Source organism: Xiphias gladius, chromosome 21, assembly GCF_016859285.1.
Source record: "Xiphias gladius isolate SHS-SW01 ecotype Sanya breed wild chromosome 21, ASM1685928v1, whole genome shotgun sequence".
Classification (NCBI taxonomy): Eukaryota; Metazoa; Chordata; class Actinopteri; order Istiophoriformes; family Xiphiidae; genus Xiphias; species Xiphias gladius.
The window spans coordinates 6,056,644-6,073,929 of record NC_053420.1 but is presented as its reverse complement, the minus strand read 5'-3'; the positions used below and the strand labels follow the sequence as shown (position 1 = coordinate 6,073,929).

The 17,286-nt window shown below is 38.8% G+C and overlaps 1 protein-coding gene across 1 annotated transcript in view; it reads right to left on the bottom strand.

The window, feature by feature from the left end:
• Window positions 1-1,056: 1,056 nt before the first annotated feature.
• ccdc71 (coiled-coil domain containing 71) overlaps window positions 1,057-17,286 on the bottom strand; it is a 35,758-nt gene continuing 19,528 nt past the window's right edge. The window contains exon 2 of the mRNA XM_040115690.1: window positions 1,057-4,897. Within this exon, the coding sequence (XP_039971624.1) occupies window positions 3,811-4,887 (1,077 nt within the window). The 5' untranslated portion in view covers window positions 4,888-4,897 and the 3' untranslated portion in view covers window positions 1,057-3,810. The remainder of the gene's footprint in view (window positions 4,898-17,286) is intronic.

Below are 17,286 nucleotides of genomic sequence, written 5' to 3'. Positions count from 1 at the left end.
AGGGTCAACGACTCATGTGACCTCAACGACTCACAAGTGCTTGCTGATCTCACCAGAGGATAAATACCTGGACCTCCCCACTGGTCAGTTAGATCTAAAGAAGCCTTTCGGATGAGAGGGGAAACGTCTTCAAGAACTTCAAGCAACTCCAATAGCCTTCGCATAGCACTTACAGGATAAAAATGAATGTACTTTCCTGGTTTCTGTACCTATTCCAGCCACTTGCCGTTGATAAATGTATTCAATGATGCATGTAAGACTAAACATAGTAAAACATGTAATATCCCTAATATATAATAGACCTCAAATCTCCAAAGACTATTCTACTGTCCCAGGTCAAACCGAAATGTGAGATGGAATCGAGCCTGGAGATATGAGGATGATTGGAACAATATTTGGGAGTGTCAGGCTAGGACTACCAACTCAAATTCCTGGTGAGAATTCTGTTGGTCAAACATAAGATATTTTTTATCCTGGGCAAACTAATGTGCCAGGATGAATATCTTTGTAAAGTACTTTTGGTTACAAACAAAGCCATCACATGGAAGCGGCTGCAGACAAACCTCCCATCTAAGGATGACGGATTGCAATGCACAATCAATGAAATACTCTTTGGAGAAACTGAGGTTTTCCTTAAGACTACAAGCTGAACAATATATCGCATACTGGAAAAATGGACCCCATAATCTATAATCTCTCTCTAACCTACTGTGTAACTGAAAAATCCTGTTCTGTGTGTTGCCCTTACCAACCCTTCTTTGTTTTTCTAACCTGAAAACTCCACTAAAAACAAAGCCCCCCCCAAAAAAAAACAAAACACACACTCACACACAAAAAAAGAAAGGAATTTCCCAAATGCTCAACAATGGCCCAATGACACACGACTCTTAGCTTGTTGAGTCAGGGGTCAATGAAAATAAACAATTTTGTCACATGGTAATTAAATTAAACTCTGTTATAGAGATCAGGTAATGTACCTGCTGAAATTACTCAACATGTTCTGAAAAATGTCAAAGTTGAGGAAAAATTAACTACAGATTCTTTTCAGATCAGTTTTATTGAACAAAAAGTTTTCAAAGATCATGTAGGAAATACAATATTATACAAGTGTTGCACAAACAAGACTAACAGAAAGATCTACAAAAGGGAATTGTCGGAGGGGGTGAACATGAATGCGTACAGACAAATCGGAGAGGGGCGAGAGGAAACCAAGAGACTCATCGAGAACGTAAAATTCACCAGAACAGAGATGTGGAAATCTGTAAAGCCGAACATCAAACACTGATGTGGTGTCAGTTTCAACAGGAAGAGTTTTCTAATTCGAGAATAGTGCATGGCCTTCAAAACTGAAAGGACAGATTTCCACACTAAATCTGATTAATTCTTTATACTAAGTGGCCCGCAACAGACCGCACAGCATTTAAACCTGAAACAAATGTTTGAAAATCCAGTTTTTATTTTTAATTGTATCTTTTTCATGGTTTTTTTTAAACATAAGACCTTATTTACTGACCTAATGGTGGTTTAGCTGTTTTACCTGGACCTCAAGAGATCTGACTGATAAATTAGTCAATATTCATAATATCAAGGTCCACTTACTGGCTATTCGCAGAGTTTTTATCTGTATCTAATGGGCTTGAGATCAGTAAAAGCTCCAAAAAAGCTAGCAAGACAAGATTTTTTTTCTTGGTCAAACTACTGTTTCTGAGGCCAAAAATAAACATTAGCACTCAATAATGTATTTATGTCGTGGAATGTGGTTTTCCCAAACATCTCAAACAATTTTTTCAGGGGAATACAGAGGAATTTTTCACAGATGATAACATTAAAATGAATTCAGGCGTTTCCTCACAGTAGAAACCCTTTGGAAAGCACACAAGGCGGTTTGGCATGCTCATCCCAAACCTGCAGGGGGCAGCAGCACTATCAGTCGCTCAGAGAACAACTCACAGGAAGTCACTACTCTTAAATGCTCCAATCTGAACTAGTAGAGGAGAAACAAAATGACATTCTTCATTTAATTCAGCACCAACATTGCCAAGTTAGCACCTGTAGCAAAAACCAGCATGGGCTCTAAGAAAGTCAAACCAAATTTAAGAGATTATTTCCAATATACTGCAGCAAATAAAAATATTAATGACTTTCATGATCAAGAACAGGTGGCAATGACTCACTGTCATGCTCTCAAAGTGCATTCATTTTTTTTAGTTTTAAGGAGGGTCACAACAGTTTAATCACAGCTGATGAATTAAAGAAAACTATAAAGTAGATTTTGTTGGGCAGTACTTGGTATCAACTCAACAGAGCAGAGCGCAAGCGAGCTCTGATAGGAGATGAAACTAAAAATAAAAATTTAACTGGTCAGGGACAAAACAGGCCTGCAGCTCAAGTTACCGAATTTCACCAGAAATATCTTTCCAAACAAATGTCTTACATCAGGACTCTGACTGACAGTTGGTTGCCTGTGAAGGACAGAAATTTATCAGACAAAACTAAATCTTGAGCAGAATCAGACCAGCAGTTGATGGTATTTATGCAACCCGAGTGCACGTCTTGATGTTTCATATTCGTATATGTAAAACATCCTGAACTTATGGAGGTGGCCCAAGGCCACATCATGGAATGGAAAAATTTTGAGGGAAAAAGCCATAATTTGGAGAATAAACTCTCAAATTACAATCAGGTATTTGTAAAAACAGTATTCTGAGATGAAGTTTAATAATCAGAAAATGTGAAGTCTTTTGAGATTTCTTATACCTCAGAATTCTCAATGTTTTCTCATAATAAAGATTTGAGGATTAATTTCAGAAGTCACTCACCGTTTTCTGCAGCTGCTTATATTGATTCATGTTTTGTCACTGTAAGATGTCAAATATTCCCAACAATCAGAAATACTCTATAATCCGTCTTTTTTCTCCATGTGTGGATAAACTAAACCAAAGGAACACTTTGTGAAGGTCTATAGTTCAAACAAATCTGTCAGGTATTGATCTCTGTGTGCTGTGGGTTCGATTCCCTGCTGTACTCACTCCCAGAGCCTTCCTGATTTCCAGTGGAAACACAACAAAAATACAAAAAAGGAAGACAAACTTAACACTTTATTCTTTTTCCCTCTTTTAGTTTAGTTTATTTATTTTGCTGGAACCAACCAACCACCAAATCTGCTCATCTGAAGACTTTCCAAACTTGCCTTGCTCATCCACCAGTACATCTGGGCATGAAATGGGATTGTCCTATCCCACCACTAGCTTCATTTCCTCCTCCTTTCCAGTGGAAAATAGGGCACCGCAGAGTGAAAGCACTGTTTTTAAGCGCTACAAGTAAAACATACTTTTTAACAAACGGTGCTTTACTTCAAGTGAGTTATAAAAACTCTTCCAACACCTGCAAGCCACACCCAGCACCTTACAGGTCCTAACAGCCACAGTGGATGCTGGGTCCATTGATTCATCAGCAACATTGGCTAGCCGCCAGTCAACTCAAAGCAGAATGATGGTTGGTTGAAGTACTGTGTAACAAACTAATGTTGACAGTGAATATGTACCAGCATTCGCCCGATAGTCATTTCCCAGCCTGCTAGGAAAAGCATCACTTAACTTTGAATGCCTTTCAATCCCGAGTGCCCCTGTCAGGAACCAGATTTTCCACAGACAGACTCTAACTCCTCTAACTCCAGCACCCAGCGGAGATCGCAAAAAACCCACGTAAGACGTCTGCTATGATCACTGGGCTCAGCCAGGTAGAGGCTAATGGATGTAAAACACTACATCTGCTAAAGGACACGATGTGTGTGGGTTTGGGGGGAAATAGTCACTTATTCTGGTATCTGAAGTCTCTCAGCACATGGTTGAGAGGTTGGATCTGAATCACTGGGGACAGATTGACCTGTAGGATCTTCTGCGCTTTTCTGCGGGCCTCAGCCACCGAACGAGAGTCGTCCACCTTTATGACTTTCCATCTAAAACTGTTCTTGTCTTTCCAGCTGGTTCTCTGACGAGTCGGGATGTTCAGTTCCTTGGGGCCCCGACCGTCCCGATGGAAGCCATTGCTCCTCCAGCCGTTGCTGGTCAGCTCTGTGTGAGTCTGTGGAAACGCCCTGCCATTAGCATAGAAGACAGGTGCAGAATCTCCGATGAGGGCGCCGTCGAGTCGGATGGGGCAGGACAGGCTCTTCTGGCTGAACAAGGCCACAGCTTTGGTGGGCGCCCCACCACCGTTCTGAGAAGGCTGCGAAGGTATTCCTGAAAGCGTTGGTGGATGCTGTTGCTGTGAAAAGGCAACAGAGGGCGCCTCAGAGGACGAGTCCCAGGTAGTGTGGATCTGGAGTCTGGCTGTGTGGAAGCCCGACAGGCCTTCAATATTGGTCAGTCTAAGACACGGCTGCACCTGCAGTGCTTGCGACATCTCTACAGTCCGAATGGGGGTCCTGCTGCAGACAATGGAGTGATGGTCCACCAGCAGCTCTGGAGGGCGGACCCCTTGAATCCTGGGGTTGCTCCTCTCAGAAGTGTTCCAGGACGGATGAACCTCTCTTTTCTTGGCCAGGCCCCTCCGTCCCCTTCTCTTGGCGGTGGGTCTGACATTCCTGTTGGGTGGCCTCAGCATGTCTTCAGTCAAGGGTTGATTTGTGCAGGAGCGGTAGCCGTACACGTCCTTGCTGCGCAGGACGGTGGGCTTGTGACCCTCCTCGCTCAGCTCCTGCAAGAAGGTGACCAACTCCTCGGTGCTCGAGAGGTCACGTGACATCGGGCTGAGGATCTTTAGAGCATCCAGGAGGACGTTGTGCCCCGCTGACGAAATTCGGGACCAGGAGTGAACCGCCCTCCGCTCTTCATTGGCGAATGCCAATGGCCGGCCGACCACAGGACCTCGCACTGTGTCAGCCATGTTTGTAGTCCTGTCAGGATAAAACAGAAAGCATTTGGTTAAACCACTTCACACAAAATAACTACTAAGGAACTAATACCAATTATCATAATTCAATCCTTTTTAGTCTCAATTTTGTGTTGTTTTGGAACTTTATATTGTTACAAGTCCTTTTCAGTCCCCATTTGCTATTTTTCTATTTATTTTAAAACAAAGTGGGGTAGGATGAGTATAATGGTAGTATTTGGAATGCAGACCTCACTGTGATAAATATTTCCCACATAATCAGACAACAGGAAGACTGGTATCTTAAAAGTAAGTAAATGTTTGTTTATATAGCAACTTTTGAGAGCAGTGGACAAAGTTTTTCATAAAAAAAGGTACAAGAAAGATGAAGCAAATATATATAAAAATAATAAAAGAGAACTAAACCAATAGTAATAAACTGCTGAATGTAGATTGTTAAATAAAAACAGGCAATTAGCAGCCTTTTTAAAATTTAAAGCTTAATTTATCTTGCTGCTCCTGTGCAATGCACAGCAGTAACTTATCACTCAGTGTGTGTGTGTGTGTGTATGTATATTATACATACATACATATAAACACACACACATATACATACGTATACACACACACACACACACACACACACACACACACACACACACACACACACACACACACACTAAATACAAATAATACTAATTTTTGGGCATTTTATTTTGCCTCTCTTTATTACTCATTAAATGTGATCCAGAAAATGAGGTTTGCCCCGCAGCTGGGCTCACTGCAAGATGTTATTCTAAGAGTCACCTAGATAAAAAATGTTAACATGAACTTGTACTGCTGCAGCTGTAAACACAAGCTGGAGATTTTTATTAGGTAGATTAATGCTCGGGGGAGAAGCTAGTTTACTGTCAGCGGCGGTGTAACCAGACACCTCACATGGTCAAGACCAGCAGACAGTAACACAGCGAATAAAAAGCTCCAAATCTGCTGAGATAATGACCCCAGCTGGCTCGTTACTCTGAGCTGACGAGCAGAAGCCCCTGCAACCCTCTCTCAGTTCACCACCAGTTCTACACCTATATACCCTTATTCTCAATGAGCCTCGTTAAGCTGCCATGGCCACCAGGACCAGTGGGACCAGAGAAACAACGCCCTGTGATCCTCCTACAGCAGAAGAAAAAAAAAAGGAAAAAAAAAAAAGTTTAAACTAGTAGTTCAAGGGGTCTCACGGAAAGGAAACTGCCAAATATTACTTTTTCGGCACCAAAAACAGAAGGACATAACGATTATGAGAAAGAAAGCAGGAAAGGAAATGTTAATGGAAAGATTAAATTTCTTTAAATTAAAAGCTTGCAATCGAAAGCATGCAAAGCCTCATTTGTTATTATTTTAGTAGTATCTTGCCAGGGTTGCAGGAGTAATATTGTCTTTATGAATATTAGTTCAAATTCATCTCTAATTGAGAATTTTTTTTAAATCATTAACTTCTCCATCTAAATAGCTAAAAGAAATCAGAAAGGTATATATCACTAGCAGCCCTGTGAGACCAATGCTGATATAAGATGACAAGCTTATTATTATCATAGTCATCATTATTACTGTCATCTTTTAACTTGTGGGTCAAAAATGTAAGGTTTGTCCTGAGGTTGGCACTAGAAACAATTAGCCAGTACTTGATTAATCAATCTACAGAAAAACAATTGCTGACTATTTTGATAACGATTCATTGTTTTGTCAATTATTAAGCAAAAAATGCCAAACATTCTGTGGTAACAGCTCCAGTGTAAGGACTTGCAACTCTTATCTGTTTTATAGAATTGTAAATTGAATATCTTGGAGTTCTGGGTTTTAGATTTGACTGAAAGAGAAGTAATTTGAAGACATCATATTGGACTTTAGGAAATTGTGGTGGTAGTTTTCACTATTTTCTGATAGATAAAAAAAAAAAAAAAAATTCCAATCAACATTTGAATCTATTATGAACCCAACTGTCAGTTTCAGTGTTACTTTTGTAACCTAAATCAAAAGGGTTTATCCTCTGCACGGTGGCCATTTTAGGACTCAGCTTGTCAGGCTCAGCTCTAAACTGTCCACTTTCCACTTTCATCAGTCTTGAAGCTTGGTCTGACTAGGCTTCTGAACAGTCACGGTGCTTGAGTTTCAAATGAAAAATTCAACAAATTCTGTACAAGTGGTGTGAGCTCTTGCTGGCTGGACGCAGTAGAGTTTGAAAAAAGTCTCTAAGTACAAACAATGGTGTCTTGATATTTTGTGTGTTTGACAAAAGGTGAGCCTTTATTCTTCCAATATCCCATCATCTCATTTTGTACCACATCTCATCAGAATACAAACTGCAGCCAAGCTGAATGGTGAATTAAACACCAGTCAATTTTTCTTTTCCTCAGTGACACCAGTGCTGCAGCTGAGACTTGTCAACAGTTGCTACCTGATAGTTAGCCTGCCAGATATTGCCTGGTTAAATACATCAAAACTGAGACAGATCCTGTTTCAGTGCAGCAAGTCTGACCAAGTCTTCAGCTGCACTTTATCAGGCTCAACTCTTCAGCTGCACTGTGGCTTAGCTGTCCTTTGGGTAAACATTATCATGCTAATGTTAGAACTAATGATTATTTTCATTATCAAGCTGCCGTTTACATGATTAATCACTGTCTATATAATTTCAGAAAACTGTGAAAAATCGCCATTAAAAACTACCATGCTAAGAAAGTCCAGGAGGATGTCTTCACATTGCATGTTTGGTCCCTTTGAAAGTATTTTTGCAACATCCATATTTAATATTTTTACTTAGTTGTTCTTTACATTATAATGTATGAAAACGAGATAGCAGTATGATATAGGTGTGCTCTGTGAGTATTATGTAATGTTATGTAATTATGAGTTATTTTTTAATAATGCTAGGAATTAATTCTATAGAATATGGAGGAATGTGACTATTATGAGCTTGTAACTTTTGTAATGTTTTTGTATTTGTTTCATATTATTACTGGTTACTATATTCCTGTATGTTCAAGTATTTTGTGGTATGTGTTAGTGTGTTCTTTCCAGCATGGGGGTATTTCCATAGGTCTGATATATGTGAGCGCTTCCAGATATTGGCTATAAATTGGATATGCCATGACAGGACAGGGTTTTTTTTAATTCTCTTTAATGGTATAAAAAAAATAACAAATAAAGTTGTTCTAGGGAATCTCCACTGACACATAACTGAACATTCCAATATACTGCAATGTATACATAGATACATACACAAATACATACATATACACATACATATACATATATATATATATATAATACTCATCTACTACAGTGTTTTGTGTGTTTCTAAATTGATGATATTCATGCAATTTCCATGACAGTCTGACCAACAATCCAAAACCCAAAGAAATTGCATGAAGTATCAAGTGTGACAAAGAAATGCAGCAAATCGTCCCAACTGAGAAACTGAAACCAGAGAATTTTCCTTAATTACCATGGACACTACAGTTCGACTGATACAGGATTTTTGAGTCCAATGCCAATACTGATATTTAAGATTCTAAAAACTCTCAATTAATTTATAACAACATAATTATGTATTGGCCGATATCAATTTTCTTTACGCAACCCGTAACATAAATAAAAATTTCTAATATGAACCCTTTCAATTTATTTTTGTAACAATTGTGACCAAGAAGAAGTGTACTGGGAGGACATTTTATAAAAAAAATAATATAATAATAATATACTTGTGGTCTCAGGTGGGCAAACTATAGGATGGTGACAGTTTTTAAACATATATATCTATTACTGGCATCACTGTACTTCAATTTCTTGTTATGTATAGGCTGCCATACACATATACTTTGATACCAGTATAGCTACAGTGAGCTAATATTGGCCTGTATATGGGCCTCATTGATTTATCAGTCCAGATGAATGTTGATGAATGATGTGTTCCCAGATGAACACAGCCACTGTTGTTTACACACTAGAGCACCAAATGTGGATCAATCTGCCAGCTCTGCAGAAAATAGTCCCCAACAAACACACTACACTCACTGAGCACTTTATTAGGAACACCATACTCTTACTGAGTATTAAAAAAGCCTAAATTATTTCTCATGATTTCCACAAGAAGTTGGAAACAGTACTTTAAGATTCTGGTCCATGTTGACATGATTGCATCACATTATTTCTGCAGATTTTTTGGCTGCAAATTAATGCTGCCAATCTCCCATTCTACCACATCCCAGAGCTGATAAATTGGATTCAGATCTGTTGCTGTGGAAGCCATTGAAGTTTGCTGAACTCATTGTCATGTTCGTGGAACCAATTTGAGACAACTTCTGCTTTGTGATAGGGTGCATTATCGTGCTGGAAGTAGCCCTCAGAAGATGGTAAATTGTGGCCATAATGGGATGCACATGGCCAGCAACAATACTCAGATAGGCTGTGGCATTCAGACCATGATTGATTGGTATTAAAGAGTCCAAAGTTTGCCAAGAAAACATTCCCCACACCATTACACCACCACCAGCAGCCTGTAGACACAAGGCAGGTTGGGTCTATGGATTCATGCTGTTGATGCCAAATTCTGACCCTACCATCTGAGTGCTTCAGCAGAAATCCAGATTCATCAGACCAGGCTACGTTTTTTCCATTCTTCAACTGTCCAGTTTTGATGAGCCTGTGCCCACTGCAGCTTCAGATTACTGTTCTTGGCTGACAGGAGTGGAACCCGATGTGGTCTCCTGCTGTTGTAGCCCATCCGCCTTCAATGTGTTGAGCATTCTGAGATGCTTTTCTACTCACCACAGTTATCAAGGGTGGTTATCTGGGTAACCGAAGCCTTTCTGTCAGCTCCAACCAGTCTGACCATTTTCCTCGGACCTCTCTTGGCAATAAGGTGTTTCCGCCTGCAGAGCCACCAATCACTGGATGTTTTTTGTTTTTCCCACCATTCTGATTAAACTCTGACTGTTGTGTGAAAATCCCAGGGGATCAGCAGTTTCAGAAATTCTCAAACCAGCCCGTCCGGCACCAAACAATCACGCCACGGTTAGTCACTGAGATCGCATTTTTCTGTGAATCTTTCCTGAAGCTCCTGATCTGTATCTGCATGAGTTTATGCATTGCACTGCTGCCTCATGATTGAATAATTGTATAATTGCTTGAATAAACAGGTGTACAGGTGTTATAACAGAGTTTTTGCTCAGTGAGTGTATTTCCTCCTGTTTTGAATAACATTTGCAAGAACTACAGTGTCCAGCTGATTTGGGAAATTACCGAGCCTTTTAAAAAAAATGAAACTATCTATGAGCTGTTTTAACAAAGTGCTTGGGGGCTAAGTGCCACACACTGGGAAGTTTAGTTTATTACGTTTATTTATTCATCTCATACAAAGAGAAGAGATGTATTGTACCAGATTTAGCCCCTAGCTAATTTCCATCTGCAATCCCTGGGCAAGTCAGAAGCATTTGTTGAAAACACTGTGCCTACACAGGAGGTGTAGCGTCAGCAGCATGTTAGCAGCAACAGCTTCAGTCCTCTGTCTGTGTCTACATAGGAGGCGTTCAGGCAAAATTTTAGGTTGTAGGTCAGCAACGTTTTGGTAGCGCTCAGAACCCAATACACAATCAAGTTCTGTGCATAAAACCGAAGAAAATAGACTTGAAGCGCAAAAGTAAACTTTGGCTTGTGTTCACTGGCAAACAGCACAAGTAAAATGCAAGCTGTTATGCTGCATGTGTAGACAGCTGGTTTGATTAAAAATAGAAGTGTATCGGATAAGATAAAGAATAATACCACACTGGCCCTCGAAGAGTTGTTATTTTTGTAAGTCAACAAAGCAACCTGTAAACCTGCATCCATCTCATTCACGCCATTTCTACAGATACGGATATAGCTAGGTAGCTAATTCACCCTACAAAGCTCTTTTTTGTTTCTCCAACCATGAAAAGAGCCATCAACCAAACACTAAACCTACTTGAATCACTAATCACAGAATCACAAATCAGATCTGGGCAACGAGTTCTTGAACAAGGCTAGTGCTAAATAAAAAGTCATCAAGATTCATCTTCTGGGGAAATGATGTGATGATGTGCATCAACATGCACATAATTTTATATAACATTTAAGGTATTTCAGTCTGAAACAGCAGATGGGCAGATGTCATCACAATCTCGAGTTCAAAGCTCTACTCTCAACCCAGTCAAGCTGACAATATAAAAGGTTTTCAGTGGCTACAGTCTTTATAGCGAATGAAAAAAAAAGAAAATTTATTTAACGCATTTATACTTTGGAATTGCTGCTAGCATTTTTCCTGAGAGAACTTGTTATATCAAGATGTTTGATGATATAGGTTTACAGATATTTACTCTGAAGGACAAGGAAACTAATCAGTTTTCATGTAATAAAGACCGGAAAGACCGGAAAAACATCAACAGCATTATGAAACAGTAGAACAGCAAAACAAGGAAACTCTACAATCCAGGTGAAATGTCTCATGAGAATACCAATGAACCTGGAAAATGCTACTTAGCTGGTGGCTTAAAAAAATCCTCAGCTACATGATCACAGCATCTTGACGGCTGTTGGTAATTTTCCACCTCAGACATGATATAATATTACAAGCCATATTCTGTTTACCTTTCATCAAACTGCAAATAAGGATGAGATGGTGTCTCTTCTGAGGTTACAAACTGCTCTGTTTAACACTCACCCACGCCCCCCCCTCCAAAAAAAATAAAAAAAATAGATGAGTAATTTATAATATATTTATTTAACAGTTTAAATGGTGCAGAAGACAGCACAGCCTGTAGAAAAAGAGCAGACCAAGGAGATCTCTGGCTACTGTGCAGTTAAACATGCAAACTATTGGGCTCATTAATCAGAGGCAGCAAAACACAAAGTAACACTGCTGCTGCCAGACAGCCAGAAGGACTACATCCCCCCAGACAGACAGACAGGCAGACAACAGGTTCACATCAGTTCATCTAAAAACTGCAGTCTTCTGTCTTTCAGATCCCACCTCCACCTGGTATTAATATGTGATCTGTATCTGGATAATTACATCTGATCACAGATCTTACTATTTATAGCTGGCATTAATAAGTGTTCTCATTATCTCCATTCCTCCCAAATTGTGTGTGGGTCTCAGTATGTCTATTAGTCAACAGACTTATCAACAAACATGGTGCACAGTGTTTTTCATCAACTTAAAACTATAACAAAATTTGTTCATGACCTCTTTTCTACAACGGAAACAAGACAAACTAAACAAAAAGCAGCCACTGAAAATGAAAAATATGACACAATGTGTAACAATTTTTGTCACTGAACAAAAACTAAGCAATGAAGTGAAAGATGGATGTCTGAACACATGAATGTAACAATTACCCCCCTAAATGCAGACTCTTGGGCGAACAGCAGCCCTTGTTGAAAAAATGCAGTCCTCTACTTCATTTGAATGGTTCGTCAGTGCAGCAGGGTTTGCCCACGCAGGGCTCCTTCAGAACAACATAGGATAGTACGGCACATTGGCCAATAAAATACAGTACATACAATCATATATTCCTATGGGCTTACTTTGTAATGTAATTCCTGTATTTTTACTGTTTCCTGTTCATTCATTGTGACAAAAGTTTAGCAGACGTTGTAACATCGCGTCTATTTAACTAGCTCCTGTGACTTAATGCAATCTATCATGAAGTAAAACTACAAAATAAAACTATAATTACTGCCGTGATGTTGTATGCCTCCACCAAATTGCAGTGAGCATCCGTGTCAGTCCAGTAGTGAAGACTTTGAAGGAATTTGTAAAAAGGTATTGATTGTATTTTTTTGGCGAAATGGAAGTAATCACATTGAGAGAAACAAAAACTCAAATTCCTTGTATGTAAAATGAAAGGGAGAGCATTAGAGGGAAGACAAGCTTTATTTAGACAAGGTTTTAATGCAATAATTTGAGTTATGTTTATATTATTATGTATTTATGTATATGTGACTTCTGTTTAACTATGCTTAAACTTGGACATTGAAAGACCTCCCTAATAAAAATAAAATCTAAGAAAGAAAAACTCGTCGTACCAGCTGTGAAATATGGTCACAATCTCCCCATCTGTTCCTGAGTTATGGCAGTGAATAATGGCCAGAAAAGATGTTTGCAGAACATTATAATGTCACAGTGAAGTTGACCTTCGACCTTTTCTGATTTCAAATGTCATCACTTCATCCTATTAGACATTTGTGTGAAATTTTGTCATAAGTAGTGTATGAATTCTTGAGTTATGGCCCAAAACGTGTTTTGTGAGTTCACAGTGAACTTGACCGCTAATAACCAAAATCTAATCGGTTCATCCTTGAGTCCAAGGCAACGTTTGTGCCAGATGCAATGAAATTCCCAAAAGGCATTCCTAAGATACCGCGTCCACAAAATGGGACGAACTAGCGGATGAACAGCCTGAAAACATAATGCCTCCGCATGACAGCCGTGGCTGGGGGCATTATGTTTTACAGTTACGTACAGACATATTTGGACAGTGACACAATTTTTGTAGTTTTGCCTCTATACACCACCACACTCGATTTGAAATGATGCCATCAAGATTTGATTGAATTGTAGACTTTTTTAGCTTTAATTCAGGGGGTTTAACAAAAATATCACATTAACCGTTTAGGAATTACAGCCATTTTTATACAGACTGCCTTTTTCATTTTTCAGAGGTTCAAAAATAATTGGAACAAACCAACATGATTATAACTAGCTTAGGGCCACACTTGGCAATGCAACTGTCAAATTACTGTTGGCTCCAGCCTCTCAAATGTGAGGAGTTGATGAATTTCTTTTTCATACATGATACTAAACTGAATATTTTGGGGTTTAGGACTGTTGGTTGGGCAAAACATGGCATTTCAGGGATTTTCCCATTTTCTAACATTTTATGGACCAAACAATCAATTGCATAATTGATAAATTGTCAGCAAATCTATCAATATGAAAATAATTGTTAGTCACAGCTATAAGACCTATGTTGACATTACTTCTACCATAGAAAGGTCATCAGAGCTAGTGTAAAAACTAGCTCCACTTCTCCTGTCGGTGACGTGACCCTGGCCTTGCATGGTGTATTGGTTCCACGAGAGTCTCCTGAAACGATGATGTACTATGGACTCAATTTTTTCTTTGCAGAGGAAGGGCTTATCTGTAGTTTTTTTAAACTGGTTTTTAAGAGATGGAGTTAGGTGACCGTTATACTTGGCATAATAAAAAAATATTCACCAAACTGTTGTAATGTCATAAACAAGACATATCAGTAGAGAAATTGCAAAGATGTATGAGGTCACAGAGAAATAATACTCTTGTGGTCCAAATCTTCTCTAAAAAAAGCATTAACATTAAATGTGAGTTATTTAAGATGCAAGATTAATTTTTTATCGTCAGTCAAAGGTGAAAAAGAAGAATGAAGTATAGGGAGAGGACAGGAAGAGTAGAGGGAAAGAAAAAAAAACATAATGGACAGAAAAAAACATAATGGACAGAAAGAGAAGACAAGGAAAAGGAGAGAAGACAGACAATGACAAGGAAAAAATAATGACAAGAAAAAATAAGAGGAAGACAGAGGGGACATGTACTGTTGCAAAATCCAGACAAAGAACCACGTTGCAACTGCAAACAATACAACTTCTCATGATTCATCATGACTGTACGACGCTCACAGGGACTCTCTACATTAGCAGTTGTGTCACTTGGCAGGAAGTGACAGGGGGATGAACAGGGGAGGGTGGAGGGTGGAGGGTGAGGGGTGGTGGGGTGGCGCGCATGTGTGTGTGTGTGGTGGGGCTGTCCTTATTGACAACTATGTGACAGACTGCCTGTATTAATTTCAAAATGGCTGTCCAGATCATCACTGATGTTTAATACTGTTTACGTGTTACATGTGACTTTATCCACACTAATCTTTCCAGATACACTTTCCTTCCAAATCTTGCCTTTTCACTGGCATGGTTGAAGTCCTCCCCACCACCCACATCAGATTTTTTTCAGTGATTCAAATAGGTCTGGTCTTGTGTTCATTGGCAGCTGTTTGCCAACTAGGCCAATCAGTGCTTTGTAGGCAGGATTAAGAATGGTGACATCACCTTCCTACATAGCTAGTTAGCCAGCTACAGTGGCATGAAAAAGTTTGCACACCCCTGTTAAAAAATTGTTACTGTGAATAGTTAAGTTAAGATTAACTGATCTCAAAAAGGCATAAAGTTAAAAGGTGAAATATTCTGAAACATTTTAAGCAAGATTTGTGTATTATTTTGGGGGTTTTTTTTGTATTAGATAGCAAAGCTTTTTCAAGTAGCTGTTTCCTCAGTTCATAATGTAATTAAGAAATGGCAGTTAACAGGGACGGTGGAGGTCTGGAAGATCAAGAAAACTTCCTGAGAGAACTGCTCGTAGGATTGCTAGAAAGGCCAGTCAAAACTCCGCTTTTCATGTACTGCAAAAAACCTTCTGGAAGATTTAGCAGACTCTGGAGTGGTGGTGCATTGTTCAACTGTGCAGCGACACCTGCACAAATATGACCTCCATGGAAGAATCATCAGAAGAAATACTTTCCTGCATCCTTGCCACGAAATTCAGCAGCAGAAGTTTGCCAAGGAACATCTAAACAAGCCTGATGCATTTTTGAAACAAGTCCTGTGGACTGATAAAGTCAAAACAGAACTATTTGGCTGCAATGGGCAAAGGTATGTTTGGAGAAAAAAGGGTGCAGAATTTCAACTCTCCAACTGTTAAGCACTGGGGGGCTTCAATCCTTCTTGGGGCTTGTGTTGCAGCCTGTGGCAAAGGGAAATTTTTACTGGTAGAGTTAAGAATAGATTTAATTAAATACCGGCAAGTTCTGGGAGCAAACATCACATCGTATGTTAAAAAAAGAAAGAAAAAGCTGAAGATGACACGAGGAAGGCTTCTACGACATCCAAACCACACCTCAAAATCCACAATGGACTACCTCAAGAGGTGCAAGCTGAAGGTTTTGCCATGGCCCTCAGTCTCTTGACCTATTGATCATCGAAAATCTGTGGATAGACCTGAATAGAGCAGTGCATGCAAGACGGCCATGGAATCTCACAGAACTAGAAGCCTTTTTGCAAGGAACATAAAGACTCTTAGCTGCTACAAAAACCATTTACAAGCTGTGATAATTACCAAAAGGGTTGTTACCAAGTAACAGGGGCCTTTTCCTTTTATGTTAATTTGAAACTGTAAAAGATGGTAATAAAAAAGTAATCTTGCTTAAAGAAATTTATCATCTTTAACTTTATACTTTCTGGAAATCAGGTCATCTTCTACTCGCTTAGATATTGACAGTAACAGAGATTTTTACCAAGGGTGCCCAATCCTTTTCATGCCACTGTACATCCATGAAAAATAGCAAAACAAAAGTTGCAGAGTTTTCTCACTTAGCAGACAAAACAAAATACCCCCACCACCAAAAAAAAACAAAGAATCAGCTCATATGACAGGGTTTCTGAAGGTTTCACCGAGTTAAATTTAGGACTTTAAGACATTTTAAATACCACACAGTCTAATTTGATACCTCTTTCATGGAAAAAAAAACAGCTAATATGACGAAAAAACCATTGTTAAATATGTTCCAGCATTATTTCACATTTTTTCAGTACTTCCACGCATACTATGATAACATCAATTAATTAATGAGACCTGAACCCCGATAAACACCATAAAATGGGTGGATGAATTAACCAATTAAAAGTGATTAATTCATTTAAGTTCATTTAAGCAGGAGGAATCAGATGCAAAAGCATTTTATAAATATTGTCGCAAACATAACCGCACTTTGTGGGTTCAAACCTTTTTGAACTCAACAGAGGGAAATAGCTAAATTGCCCAAAATTAAGGAGTCAAGAAAAGTCACTTCAGCTAGTTTAATTCTCTTTAAAGAAGGAGTGAGACCAATCACATTTTTTTCATCATCAAAAAAAAAAAAAAAAAAAAAATTAAATTCAACAAAGTTTGCATGTAGTATATAACATGTTGTATATCATACGGTATAGTAAATGAACTGGGGAGCTCAATGATGGGGGATTAAAAAAATAAATAAATCAACTTCAGTGCTGTTTTTTTGACAATTTCCTCCAAAAAAGAAGTATCAAAAGTAAATACTTTGACTGGAGTCAAAGTGGTAATCTTGAAGATTTTTATTTAAATAAATGTCTGTTGACTCACAAGGTAACACAATGGTGATTGAGCCCATGGGCAACTGATGAAAATACTGCATTATTTATATATTTCTAGTATTACGAACTAGCTGTCTGTGGACACACGCCCAGAAAAAAAATCTTTTATTAAGTTACTGCTCATACAAACTGAACATTTTCTACTAATGCAGC